At 43.4% G+C, this 14,678-nt stretch overlaps 1 protein-coding gene across 1 annotated transcript; it reads left to right on the forward strand.

Annotated features, from left to right (window-relative positions):
* The first annotated feature begins 241 nt into the window (after positions 1–241).
* Positions 242–14,417, forward strand: LOC123069857 (uncharacterized). Its single transcript, XM_044492800.1, has 8 exons — positions 242–799; positions 894–956; positions 1,544–2,251; positions 4,108–4,242; positions 5,039–5,122; positions 8,625–8,681; positions 8,803–8,889; positions 13,912–14,417. Exons 1-8 carry the CDS (start codon positions 338–340, stop codon positions 14,257–14,259), a joined length of 1,944 nt encoding a protein of 647 aa, XP_044348735.1. The 5' UTR covers positions 242–337; the 3' UTR covers positions 14,260–14,417.
* Positions 14,418–14,678: the final 261 nt, after the last annotated feature.

Raw genomic sequence — 14,678 nt, forward strand, 5'->3', positions numbered from 1 at the left:
TTGTGTGGATCAACGTAGATTTGAACTCGAATTTACTGGCGGACAGAATGCGGCTATAATGACTGTCTCCTATATCTGTGTGTGCAGACGGATGCACGAGGTACTTTTGGGTTGCCGACGAAGATGCCCTAAAGCTCTGCCGTTCACTCGAAAAAGAAAATCTAAAATGTTGCCACGACTAATTCCCGGGGACTGTCTAGTTTTCACAAAAGACCTATCCACCGACCGGCTTCGCCCGACTCGACTCGACTCCCCACTCCCCAGCCCCAGTCCCAACAGAAACCCCGTCCAGACTGCGCCGCTTCGGCCCCAGCTTCTCAATCGGACATTAGGAGAGATGGGGAGGCGCCGCCGGTTCACGCAGCAGCCCACCAGCGACGACGACGACGACGACGACAAACCCGTCCCGCAGCCGCTCAGAACGACCAAGCCCACAGCCCCCCTCTTCTCGGGCGCCAAGAAGCAGCAGCGTCACCGTCCCGACGAGGACGACCTGGAACTCGAGGAAGAGGAAGAGGATGAGAAGGACCTGGCGGAGTTGAGGAAGAACGAGGAGGAGGAGAGGCGGGAGGAGACGCAGACCCGCCGCCGCAGGGGCCGCAAACCCAAGCGCCCCGCCGAGGAGAGCGACGAGGAGCCGGAGGAGAAAAAGGCGGAATCAGAGGAGGAGGAGGAGTCCCGCGAGGAGGATAGCACGGAGGCGGTACCCGTCGGGGAGCCTTTGAAGGTGACCGGCAAGGGGAAGAAGCAGCGGAGGCATTACTTCTCCTTTGAGTACGAGGGCAACACCTTCGAGCTTGTAAGCGGCCACCCTGCTTCTATTAAACAAAATTTTTTTTGTTCGATTTTATAGGGTTTTTGGAGGTTGTAAATTTTGTTATGGATTTGTGTAGGAGGACCCGGTGCTGCTCACGCCCGAGCAGCAGAAAGAGAAGCCCTATGTCGCCATCATCAAGGTCTGCAATTGGTGACACAGTTTTGCGGTTTCTAAGATATTAGTACATTGACATGCATAGAATTCACATAGAGGATATGCTATTTTGTGTCATCTTTTTCCAGATAGTCACAGAAAATTTCTATGTTAGGTAGTTCATTTTTTGCTAAGATACTGAATTATTAGCTAGTTTTCGTAAATTTAACAATGTTTTCTTGCTCATATGCTTCACATTGCAGTCAATTGTTGAAAATGGAGTTCATCATTTAGAACTCCACATGTTCACTGTGCTCTCTGCTCTAGGCTTGGTTTTGGCTGCACTTTACCCTGTGGTGTTTTTTCCATGGTTGAACAATGCTTTTATACCAGGCTTTAGGTAATGATCTATGTTGAGCGGCTTTTGTACGGCCTAGCTTGCATTCTATGATTAGAGCTATTGGCAATTCTCAGTAGTTGTGGAGCCAAAATCCCTCATCTCTTTAGAGCTGCATGAATGTTCTATGAATGCAATTGTCCCTACTTCTGTTACCTCTTTCTGTTATCTATTCATCTCTGGTACAATTGGTTCTTAATGATGTATGCTCATTTATTTTATTTATCATTGAGCAGGATATAACAGAAAATGATGGGAGCTTATCGGTAACTGGTCAGTGGTTTTATAGGCCAGAAGAAGCTGACAAAAAGGGTGGTGGGAATTGGACAGCAAGTGACACAAGAGAGCTATTTTATAGTTTTCATATAGATGATGTGCCAGCGGAGTCAGTTATGCACAAATGTGTGGTCCATTTCATTCCACTGAACAAGCAGATTCCCAGTCGAAAGGAACACCCTGGGTTCATTGTCCAAAAAGTTTACGACACAGTTGCGAAGAAATTGTGGAACTTAACAGATAAGGATTATGAGGATAACAAGCAACACGAAATCGATCTCCTCGTGAAGAAAACAGTGGACCGTATTGGACAGCTTCCTGACCGTGAACCTATAGATGTACCTGCTGACAGTACTGATCAGTTCTCAAATAAACGCGGTCTACGAAAGAGACCTCCAAACCCTTTAGACGTGTCGAGAGATACAACAGGCAAACCCGAGCAATTCATAAAAGCAGAGACACCTGGGAGTGATAATCTAAAGCATTATGCCATCCTCGCCAAATATAAAGCTGTCACCAACGCCACTTATCGCGATAAGTGGCTTGATAAACTAGTAGACACTATTCCATTAACATCAAAAGAAGGCGCTGAGGCTTCTCATGCCGATGCTGGCAGTGTGGCCAAAATTTCAAATAGCTCTTCATCTGCAAGGGATAGTAGTTCAAGTGTAAGTTGCTCCTTTCTTGTAACGAGAATTGTTTACTGTTGCACGTCAAATTCATAGTTAGTAGAAGTAGTAGGGATCTACTATGTAGGTATATTAGGATTAAAAAGTAGAACATGGTTTCTTAGAGTAGCATTACATGGTTGGGGGTACAGAACATTTTCTCCGAAACTCGACAAAATTCCACTGTGAACATGAAACTCATATCCTAAAACGGTTTTGAGGTCAGCAAATCCATACAAGATACATAGGTCCTAGTGAACCTTGTGGGTTTATCATCTGCAATTGTTATTGTATATATACAATAGTAGGTAAAATTGTATGTATCAATGCTGTCTGGGTAACCCGTTAAGGCTTGTTGAGGTTTTAATGGTTTAGAAGTTCTCAAACAATATGAAACAAATACTGAAAAGTCACACCTATAATATAAGATGATCCAACGGAGCGATTGGGAAAAATATGAGTTTATGTGCCCTTGGGAAAAATAACAATCAATCATTGTTATTTTTCATCTGGGTACACAAAGTTGTATTTTCCCAATCATTCCGTTGGATCATCTTATATACCTGGGTCAGACTATTCATCACCAAGGGTGAAGAATTGTTATTCTTCACCCTTCTCTTACTACATCACTACCCTACATTTTATGTCTTGTAAATTTTGTCTTACATCGGAAGTGAAAAGAGAAGGTAAGAAAATGTGTGTTGGTCGAAAGAGATATTTCACGTGACGCAAAATCATGAACGTAAAAATATAGTATAAAATATACATATAAATGTAATTTTTGTGGTTTTATGACTCATATCTTCTCTTATATCGAATTTTGAGTAGTGAATCAATATGAACGTAATTATTCGTAAACAAATGTAAATTCTGAATGTAATGACGTAAAGAAAACCACCCTGGGTGATGAATAGCATTACACCCATGGTTTTCTTTACGTCATTACATTCAGAATTTACGTTTGGTATACGAATAATTACGTTCATATTCAGAAGTTATGTTTGGTATACGAATAGTTACGTTCATATTGATTCACTACACAAAAATTGCTATAAGAAAAGTAAGATATGAGTCATAAAACAACAATAGTCACATTTATATGTAGTGTGGTAACGTTATTGGATTGTTGGCCATTGTATGACTTAATCCAGTTTGGTATCTGCCATATATTGTTTCACTAGCTAATTTCATTGTGCCTGTTGTCTGCTAAACTGATTCTTCTACTTCCTACGTATGAAAAGTTTCAGTTATAATTATATTTTGTTATTTACATATTGTTGGCATGTCTCGGTTATTTTTTTTATTCACATACTGTTGGCCTAATTCTTCTACTTCCTCTACAATTATTTCCAATTTTTAGCTAAAAATATATTATTATCAGCCAACAATGTGAACTGTGCATGCTTTTCCTATGGCTAATTTTGGCATGCTAAACTAAGGTCCATCCTTTTGTCCTACGTTTACTTGTTAACAAAATAGTGCATGCATCTACAATTATTTGATGAACCTCCTTTTCTAGTTTTAGGCTCGATTTTTGCGGTTGCTGAACCATGTTGTGCTGAACTTACTTTATAATCTGCTGTGAAAAATAACACAAAGGTAGAAAAAGTAGGTGAGCCAAACAGAAAATATTTAAAAGCTTAGGAAAGCTAGATTATCATAATCCACGTCAGTGCCATACACAGCCTTAAAATAAGTTCTGGGTCTGTTCTGTTTTCATGCTGGTTTGCTGTATTCTCTTATTGTTGCATTTCATAAGAGATCTAGATGAGCCTTCTACTTGTTTCTTGGATCCCTGTTTTTTTTATCCTTTATCTTTCCTCCTTGGATGGTTGGTAATGATCTTCTATTTTCAGGATAATGAAAATTCATATCCACCAGCTGTGGTTGTTTCAATAATGGCCTCCTTAGAAAGGTCTACATATGACGCTCTTCATGCTGACTTCCAGAAGTATAATCAGAAAATGAGAAAATTAGAATTCAACATCAAGGTACATAAGTATCCAGACCTTCGTTTTGGCCTATGTTTCTTGGGAACATCTATTTTCAACCTCAAATGCCAAAGTTGATATGATTATGTCCATGCTATATGCTAGTACTGAATAACTGTAACACTAGCTACTTAGGACTGGAGCTTCAAGAGTTCGCCATCATTCCCTCAAGATCGATAGTTTATTACTGGGGGTTGCTCAACTAGCTAATTAGGAGGACTGGAGCTTCAAGAGTTAGCCATCATTCCCTCAAGATCGATAGTTTATTACTGTGGGTATGCATGTCTATGCCGATGGGCATCATATGTCTGCTCAAGCATTTCTCATGCTTCCACATATATTCATCTTACCTGGCATGGATCTTAAATATTGGGAAAACTAATTATTTCAGATTGTTCCCTATGAGTAAAAGTGTAAATTTAACACATACAATCATGCGCAGTAAAATCCCAGCAGTTAGGAAAGTTAGGATTAGTTCCTTCTGTAGGAGCCAAGTTATCCAGCTTCATATGACGGGGGACATGTATCAATGCCAATCAAGATCAAAATAGTTGTTTTATTTCCTACCAATGCTTAGTCTAACTTATCCCTGAATTATCCAAGGATAATCCCAGATACATCATATTTCTTTTAAGGAACTATTTGGAAAATTCTATCGTTATTTTCGTTTCTATGGTTGCTGTAATTACCATGCTACTATTTCATACCAATTAATGATATGCGCTCCTTGACAATTTATCATGGGATCTTTTGTCATATAGATCTTTAACTCATACTGTTTATTTTGGATCCGCAGAATAGCCCTGTACTGCGCAGGCGACTGATGAACAAGGAGCTTGACCCTCCAGTTCTTTTAACCATGTCTCCAGATGAACTAAAGGTCTAGTAATTGTTTCACGTGCTTTACATTTTGTCCTTATAATAACCAATTAACCATTTTCTCTATCTCCTTCAGGACAATAATTATATTTTGCTTGCTAGTGTTAAGGAGTATTAGTATTGGTCTAGGAGTCCGTATTAGTCTATATTTCCTTCCTTGTACCCTAAGTCTTGTGTACTATATATTTGCTCTCCAACCATAACATGGTATCTTGAGCCTAGGTTTAGGATATTTTCTCCGGACGCTGCAACTCGTCCTCCCGGCCGAGTTCCTCTCCTGGTCTCTCTCCGTCGATCCTGTTCTTAGATCGATTCCACTCAATTGATTTTTTTTTGGATGAAGTGGCACCAAGCTTCTGGCGTTTTCTGGGACAAGAGGCGTAGGCCTCCAGAAGCTCCAGTGCATAGTGGATGGCTAAAGCGTGTTGATAATGTCAAGTGAGGTCGGGGTAGACCAAACTTGACCTGGGAGGAGTCCGTAAAGAGAGATCTGAAGGACTGGAATATCAGCGGAGAACTAGCCATGGACAGGTGTGCGTGGAAGCTAGCTATCCATGTGCCAGAACCATGAGTTGGTTGCAAGATCTTATGGGTTTCAGCTCTAGCCTATCCCAACTGTTTGGGACTAAAGGCTTTGGTGTTGTTATCGTCTATTTATAGGCCCTCGTTGATCTGCCACTTAGGTCTCCGCCGAACCCCTCGGCATGGGCCCACCATCTCCTGCACGTCCAGTCGCTGTCGCCATCCTGCTTGTCAGCATGCTCCTGCAAGCTCGTTCGGCTCCATTCCTGATCCAGGCCCCATGCCTTCGACCGAGCAAATCGTCCGCGATTGGCACCTGTACGAAGCACATCCCCATGCCCACGCAGCATGCCGCCCAGATTACTGAACCTGCTGGAATCTCGCCGCCCTCATCGTCCTCCGCCTCGCAGGCTGCTCCTGCCCGCTGTCCTCATATTAGTATTGGCCTAGGAGTTCTTATTAGACCCTGTTTCCTTTCCTTGCACCTCAAGTCTTATGTACTATATATATGCCCCTTGGGCCTTGTAATAAAGACAAGTTGCTTTCATAACATGGTATCAGAGCCTAGGTTTAGGTCTCCCTCGATCTATTCTTGATCTCGTCCTGCCGTTCTTGTTCCAATCCGCCTCCTCTCTCTCGATTTGAGCTTCCAGCTCGATTGAATGTTGCCCATTAGCTTCCGCGTGCCAAACATCTTCGAGGTCCAGATCGCTTACAAGTCCATGGTTGGGTTGGGCTTGGTTGGCCGATGCCCAATTGAAGATCTCCTAGGCTGGGCCTGTTCAAGCCGCCGCTTGTGCGTGCTGCTGCTGCAGCTCCCTGGGTGACCTCCTTATGCCATGCGAGCCCACCATACCTTTGTCCGTCAGCCTTTCTCTGGTCCTGATCCTTTCTATACAACTTTTGTGGCCTGCTTACCCTTGTTGTTTTCTTTAGGATTTTCTGGACTCTTTTTGCATTGTCGATCTACGCCCATTGTGCCTTAGCCGCCGAGCTTCTTTCGCCGTCGGTTGTCGTGGGCTATGATTTTCTGTGCAATGCTTTTTTTTTTTCTTGATGTGCCATCTTCCTTTGACAACCCATCTTCTCTTGATACTTATCATGTATCTTCTAGTGGTGTGGTGTCTTCCTGTGATGTGCCATCTCTTTGTTATCCCCTTTGGCTTGACTCGACAGATTTTGAAGACTCTTCATGCTACGATGACACTCTCAAGACGCGGATTTGGATTATCATTTATTTTTTCTAGTATTACACTTCTTCAAATGCAGTGCTGTTGCATACGCTTTGCATTTGAGGGGGGAGGGGGGGGGGGGGGTAGGAAGTATTAGTATTGTGGTCTAGGAGTCCTTATTAGACTATGTTTCCTTTCCTTGCACCTCAAATCTTGTGTAATATATATATGCCCCTTGGGCCTTGTAATACAGATAAGTTGCTTTCATAACAGACATGATCACTGCCACTGCAGCCACCGGCTGTACCGCAACGGTCCATCTGCACCCAGGCTGACCGCTTCACCACCCACCGTGGCCCAGGGCAGCCGCACCTCCAGTCTGCCCGCCCCCAGCTTGACACATCGAGCCGCCGGGCCTCCTACTCCTCGCAGTGGTCCACCCTGGCGACCACTCCACCAGCGACTCGCCATGCATTGTGCTCCTGCTCCACGCATGCTCCCGCACGCCTGAGCACGCCTTGTGCTATTTGCTGGACGCTGGTCCTCTGTTTCCCCTGCTGTGGAATTAGCCTTTGGGTGTGATTACTCGTGGGCATCTCACCTGTATGGCCTCCTTCGCAGTCTCCCCTGCAAACACGATGGCTCCTGCATCATTGCCTCGTGTGTGCCTCCTAGCTTCTATCTTTCTATGTCTCCGATGCGTCCACCACATCCGTTGCTCTTTCGTGTTTCTCATGCATGCGATTCCACCACACCATTATATGCCAACCTCCTTTTCTGATCTTGTCCTTTCTATACAACTTTTCGTGCCCTTTCTGGTCCTTATTGTTTCTATTGGATTTTTGTGGCCCCTTTTTGCATTGTTGTTGATCTATGCCCATTCTCTTGCCGCCGAGCTTCTTTCGCCCCCGGTTTCTTGGGCTACTTTTTTGCGCAGTGCTTCATTCTCTTGATGTGCCATCTTCTTTTGATAAACCATCTTCACTTGATACTTAATCTTCCTTGTACGGTTGTACCCCAAGTCTTTTGTACTATATATTTGCCCCTTGGGCTATGCAATAGAGTAAGTTGCATCCATAACAGCTAGTACCCGACTAGTACAGTTTGATAGGGCAAAGGATAACAAGACTGAAACTTTTCTATTTAGTACAAAGCATTTAGCTTCTAAATTTAAACATGCAGCCTATCTTATGCAAACGGCTTTTGTTGGAACGAAAATAAATACAAGAAAAGCTTTAAATGATTCTGCAGAAATTGTAAAATTTGTTTGAGATAAATGTCAGACAATGAAATGAGAAGGAAAATGAAGAATTTATTTTTGACTTTGGCATAGAAATGGAATAGGGGAAGCAGGGGAGAGTGATGCTCGTCATAGCTTGATCTTGACGTGTTGAGCTTGCCATGACAGAGGGGAAGTACAAGGGCACATGCTCTGCGGCTGAAAGTGCATAGTCCAATGGGAGTAGAAGGAATTATCACTCGGGCGATGCATGGCATGCCAGTGATGTCGAGCTCTAAAGGTGGTTGCAGGCCATCATGATCATATGATTGAGAACAGTGAAATAAGAAGAAAATGACAGAGTGCATTGATATGTGGGACTTGTTAGATGAATTATTTCTTTAATATTGCCTGTGCCATTGCCATGTTGGGTTCGTCAGCCACATCTATATCATTTTTTTGTTTCGGGTTTGGGGTGGATGTCGGGGGTAGAAGTCCTTACAGCTGAGTGGGTTAAGTAGATGCATCCTAAATTCAGGGGTTTAAATAGATGTTCTCCAATTCTAATGGTAGCTGTTTGAGCATTTCAGGCTGGGTTGACACCAGCAGAGAAAACGTCTGAACCAGAAGAAGCAAGGCGATTGCAGGTATTGGTCATCAATTCAGTAATTAGTCAAAACTGAGTAAAGAAGAATATTCAGTACGATTACTAATTTTTAATGCGGAGTTATACTTATGATTCTCATATCTTGTGTTTGTTTTAACTAGATGACTGACGCACGATGTGGAAGGTGCACAGAAAAGAGAGTAGGCATTTCTGATATTATTCATGCTGGTCATGGGGATCGATATCAGGTATTTAGTTTTTCATTTTATTTTCTTTATTTCATTCGGCTATCAAGATGGGTTTACATTCTCTATTTTTCTGGATGCCACGTTGGGCCTTTCCATTTTGATTGTACAATCTACAGGTATTCCGTTTTTCAAAATAATATAATTCCATAAATGGATAAAAAGTAGTGCTAATTTTGGCATTGCAGGGAATGGTTTCAACTTTGAATAGTTCAAACCTGCCTCTAAACACTTGTTTGGTTGGTGCCTTTGTGGGCTTCCAGATCTATTCTTTTCCTTGCACATGCTTCCAGATCTCTTTAGAAGTGCTGGATTGTGCAAACCTTCTCCTATTTACTGCCATTGTTCACTGATTTGTTCGAGGCTCTTGTTCCTGTCACGAATATGCAACTTGTATTACTAGGAGGCCAAAGCCACCATATATAGATGTACATGAGAATGCCAAAAGGCAAGAATACAAAAGGCCAAAGGACGATCATCAATATAACTCTTAACACCCCCCTCAAACTCATGGTGGATCCACAACACTGAGTTTGGAGAGGTGAAATCTGTGTTGCACTCTAGTCTGTGCCTTCGTGAAGAAGTCCGCTAGCTGTAACTCGGAAGGCACATACTGAAGAGCAATAACATGATCCTGCACATCAGCGCGGACATAATAAGCATCAACACCAATATGTTTGGTAAGCTCATGCTTCACGGGGTCCCGCGCAATACTGATAGCACCTGTATTGTCGGACAAGAAGGTGGTAGGTGTAGTAACAGAAACACCAAAATCCTCCAATAGCCATCATAACCAAGTCACCTCTGCCGTCAGAAGAGCCATAGCTCTCAACTCGGCCTCTGCACTCGAACGAGAAACTGCAGTCTGTTTCTTCGTCTTCCAGGCAATGAGAGAACCACCAAGAAAAACACAGTAAGCAGAAAGTGAACGGTGATCCTAAGGATCACTGGCCCATGTAGCATCCGAATAGGCCTGGAGCTGTAACGAGGAAAAAAAGACGACGAGAGATCATGCCACGAAGATATTGTAGAACACGAAGGTGACTATAGTGAACTGAAGTGGGAGGAAGCCAGATACGATCTTTATAACGGATCAAACCATCCCTGAGAGAAAAATGATCATCTTCAGAAATTTGCACTGCTAATTTGACTAGCAAGTCCTGAGCTTCAATATTTTCTTGGTAGACATCTAAGATCTCTTGTATCCAAGCAGGTTGGTGAGAAGATATAGCCAGTAACTGATCATCAAGATGAGGTTTGTGAGACAACCGCAGCACGGTTGTCCACTCCTTTGTTGTACTTTATTTTGAACTGTATGCCCAATCGTTTGGTGAACACATTTTGTTGCCAAGTTGTGTGCAGCGCTGGTCCTCTAAATGTGCCAGACTATTGTGGTCAGTTAGAATGAGAAATTCAACATGCTGTAGATAAGTTCTCCATTGCTCCACTGCAAGTAACATGGCCATATACTCATTTTCATATGTGGATAATCCTTTGCTCATAAAAGCGATTGGATGGCCTTTTTGAAGCAATACTGCCCCTACTCCAGCATCACATGCATCTGTTTCAATAACAAACTGTTGGCTGAAATCTGGCAAGGACAAAACAGGTGCAGTACTGAGAGCCAACTTCAGTTGCTCAAAAGTAGATTGCCTTTGGAGACCAAACAAAAGGAACATGTTTCCGGAGAAGGTTTGTTAAAGGCTGGTTAATCATTCCACAGTATATAACAAACTTAAGTGGTAGCCTGATAACCCAAGAAATCCACGGTATTCTTTCAAATTGTTAGATATAGGCCAATTATTCACATCTGCTATCTTACTTGGATCAGTGGAAACACCCTTCTCAGAGACTACATATCTCAAATAAGGGATACTGTGTTGAGGGAAAGCACACACTTGGATCCTTTGACCTTCTACTGATGCTGCTGCAATAATTGTAACACTTGCTGCACATGCTGGAGATGATCCTCAAAAGGGGCACTGTATACAAGGATATCATCGAACAAAACAATATCAAAAGTGGCAGTTTGTCATTCATGACTGACTGGAATGTTCCTAGTGCTCCTGTCAACCCAAACGCCATGACATTATCTGAACACGCAGTATCCAAGTCGACAATCCTTTGAACAGCAATCATATGAACATTGAATTTAAACCATCTACAAATCTAGTAGTATAGTGCAACATATCTGGATCAGGTTCATAAGCTGTCAACTGATCCATAAGTTCAGAAAACTGACTGATATATTCCTCAACAGAAACAGCTGTTGAAGATAATACACCCTGTGCACTAAGGAATCATGTGATTGCGCCCAAATCGGCTAATCGCCGCTGCACAGAAATCATCCGACGAGGCTCGCACACAGCGTGCCGCTGCTCCCTCGAACCGCATTGCAGCCACCGCGATCCATAGATCCGGGTGGTACCAAACATCTCAAAGTAATCAACGCATCTGGTTTATCACAACTTGGGATTCTCGCCATCGAATCACAGAAAATCCACTAGCGGTGGTTTCAGTGGCCTGATAACGAGGACAAACCACTCCTCTCGCGTTGCAAAAGACTAGAGAAGGACGAACTCGGGCGTGGTAAATCGGCGAATAGCTCGTGCTGGAGGAGGGATGTAAGGCGTTGTCGCGCCCAATCCCGTCCCCGTGTAGTCGTAGACAAGCGGTGCCTCTGGGCCGGTCTCCACGCCTTCCCTTGGCGTCCTTTTGTCGAACAGATCCAATTCGCCGATGCAGGAGGTGAGACCCTCGGCAGCTCGAAGCTCCTGGATCTGCTTGAGGAGGTCCGCTTCGGCACCATCAGTGTTAGCATGCATGTTGTTGATGATGGTGCCGACCGCTGCATCAACCACCCCGTCGACCACCGCATCAACAGAACATGCCACCACCGCACGGACCGTGCTCCCCATCGCCGCCACAATGAGCGCGTTGAGCTCCTTCTGGTGATGAAGGTGGGCTGCTTTGCTCGCCTAACTGAGCGTCTCATAGATCGCCTCGCCTTCCGGAGTCAAGTACTCCATGAGCTCTTGCCGTCGCCGCCAGACGTGTGTCGTGCAGATGATCCGACGTGAGGTGGGTGACATTTTTGGCTCTACCAATTGTTAGTTACAAGATGGTGAATCGGAGGTAGGCTATGGGATCATTTCAAATTCGCTAGGTGGGGTGTCTGTCTTGCTTACAAGGGAAGGGACAAGGAAAGGATTGCAAGTCAATGGCTGCTAGCCGTTTATCAATTAGCCACCTAATACGGAATCAACGAAGGTATTTATAATCCTCAGGTTAGGACCCAGTCCCCATTACAGGTCAATGGCTGACGGGCGCTCTTGTTGGGCTCTCTTTCTGGGCTGGCCCTCCTTGGTGATGAAGGTTGGACTTGTGTCGTTTGTAGTCAATGTAGGCCCAGTGCTAACATTGATTCCCACCAGGCCATCACTGTGATTGGGCCACCATCAGGGACGGAGCTAGGAATTTTATTTGAGGGGGCCCAGTGAAACATCTAAAGCATTGAGGGGGGCCATACATACGAATTTAGTGGTCAAATTCATCAAATCCACGCACTACATAGGTGTAGTTTGAGAAATTTTCACTGCATGGGGGGAGCCATGGCCCCGGCTCGCCCCCTGCTGGCTCCGTCCCTGCCCACCATACTGTCACTTTCTTGCCTTCGCCTCTTCTACTTAAATCTGGGCTACAGATGGGAAGATGGACATGTGGGGCTGGGTTGGCCCGTTTTGGCTTGTTCTCTGTTCTTTGCCTATTTTGCTTGTGTTCATTTGAAATGTATCACTGTTAATATGGACACAGTCTCCAAGATGCAACTCCGACCATTACTATGATGTGAGTATATTGTTAAAAAGTACAAAATCACATAATTATGATATTTTTCATGACGAATCAAACGTATTACTTGTGCTATTATTTTTGAATAATATTATCCTCATTTAACTAATCTCAACTATCATTATATATATATATATATATATATATATATATATATATAGTCGATGTTAGATAAGTTTGATGGCACACCTTAACTAGAAGCTTGGTAATTGTATCGTTGTCTCAGATTTGTTGGGATCATCTCTTAGCGCCGCGAAGAATGCAAACTTTGACCTGCATTTTTATTCAGACATGACACATGTTCTGCGATCCCATTCCTTGATCTGATCGACCAGGTTCCTGGTAACTATGGGCCGTTATACCTGTTGGGAAATCTCTCGGTAGACAAAAATTCATCGTATTCTCTTTACATCGAATGACCCAATTGTTATGATTATATTTTTCTAAAATTGTACTCCCTCCGTTCACAAATATAAGATGTTCTAACTTTTTTTTCTGAGTCGGATGTATATAGACACGTTTTAGTATGTTTGTTCACTCATTTCAGTCTGTCTGTAGTCCATATTGAAATATCCAAAACATCTTATATTTGTGAACGGAGGGTGTATCTATATTGCTATGTTTGCCCAATAAGATCACACTATTGTGAATAAAATGCCTTACCGCTCATCCATATTAGGTGAACCGATTCGTTATATTGCTGAATTTATGCTCAGTGACACCGACGCATCATTAAATCCTAGAACAAGTAGTCAACTATAACTATATATAGTTATAACATACGGTGTGCTTGTTAGCGAATGCTTAAAGCGTGAAGATACATTGGCAACAGTATTAGTTATAATGTTACTGTACTTGGTTTGGCTTCCTACTGGAGGGTGTGGCTGTTGAGCATGTGTTGGAAAGGCAGTTCACTTTTGCTAGATCGAAACTTAAAAGAGTAGTTGAATTTCAAATCAAATTGTTTGTACAGTATCTCATCTATAGGAGGCCTGGAGAGTTGTTAACTCAAAGAAGTGGAGTCGTAAGCACTTTTCCTCTGCAGGAAGTGTATGCAAGGCTGATTTCTGAAGGATAAACTTCATATATCATTCTATCAATTTTTTTCCCCTCACACGATTGTAATAAGCCTGAATTTGCCACAACTGTCTCACTGAATTTGCCTCTTTATTTCAGCTCGAATGTATTTCCTGTGGTTACACATGGTTTTCGTCAAGAGATGCCATCTCATCGCTGACGGTCGATACTCCAAGTTCTGGTGGGAATGTAGGCACCGCTCCCTGGGCGACAGCAAAGTTTGATGCCCTTCAGAAGCAGCTGGTGAGCCCTCGGGATCAGCCAGACAACAAGGCAAGTGCTGATGCTCTCCAGAAGAACACGGTGGCATCCATTCCTAAACTTGAGAGGCAGAAATCACTAATCAATCCGAAGCCAGAGGAGCCCTCTGCACCCACACTGGAGAAGCAGAAGACGTTCACCAAGCCAAAGCCGGAGGAACCCTCTGCACCTTCAGCTAGTCATTAGTGAATGATCATGGGCGTTGCAATGTTTCAGAGATTGTACACCGGCAGCTCTTAAACATTCAGTAGAAGCATGAATAGGATGACAACACTTTCTTGTAGTCTGTCGTTAAAAATTTCGTTAAACTAGTTTCATACTTCCAGAAGCTACTTTTGATCTCACTCGTGTTACGGTTGGCACTAAAAAACTCTTAGGGCTAAAGCCACCAGTGAGGGCCAAGTGGTTGGCTCTAGGTGATTTCATCCAAATATATCGTGCAAGAGACGAGCGGAATGTTAACAGAAGCAGAACAAACCGTTTTCAGACAACTCCAGAGAACCGTGAGCTCAGGAGATCCATTTGCAGAATTACCGCTTCACATAGAGTAATAAGTGGACAAACCAAGACGACTCTACAGAACCGTGAGCTCAGGAGATCCATTT

This window comes from Triticum aestivum, chromosome 3B (genome assembly GCF_018294505.1).
Source record: "Triticum aestivum cultivar Chinese Spring chromosome 3B, IWGSC CS RefSeq v2.1, whole genome shotgun sequence".
Taxonomy (NCBI): domain Eukaryota; kingdom Viridiplantae; phylum Streptophyta; class Magnoliopsida; order Poales; family Poaceae; genus Triticum; species Triticum aestivum.

Coding starts and splice junctions, on each gene's coding strand:
- LOC123069857 (XM_044492800.1), top strand. CDS start 338: ATGGGGAGGCGCCGCCGGTTCACGCAGCAGCCCACCAGCGACGACGAC. Junction 957..1,543: donor CCTATGTCGCCATCATCAAG/GTCTGCAATTGG, acceptor ATCATTGAGCAG/GATATAACAGAAAATGATGG. Junction 8,890..13,911: donor GTCATGGGGATCGATATCAG/GTATTTAGTTTT, acceptor TCTTTATTTCAG/CTCGAATGTATTTCCTGTGG.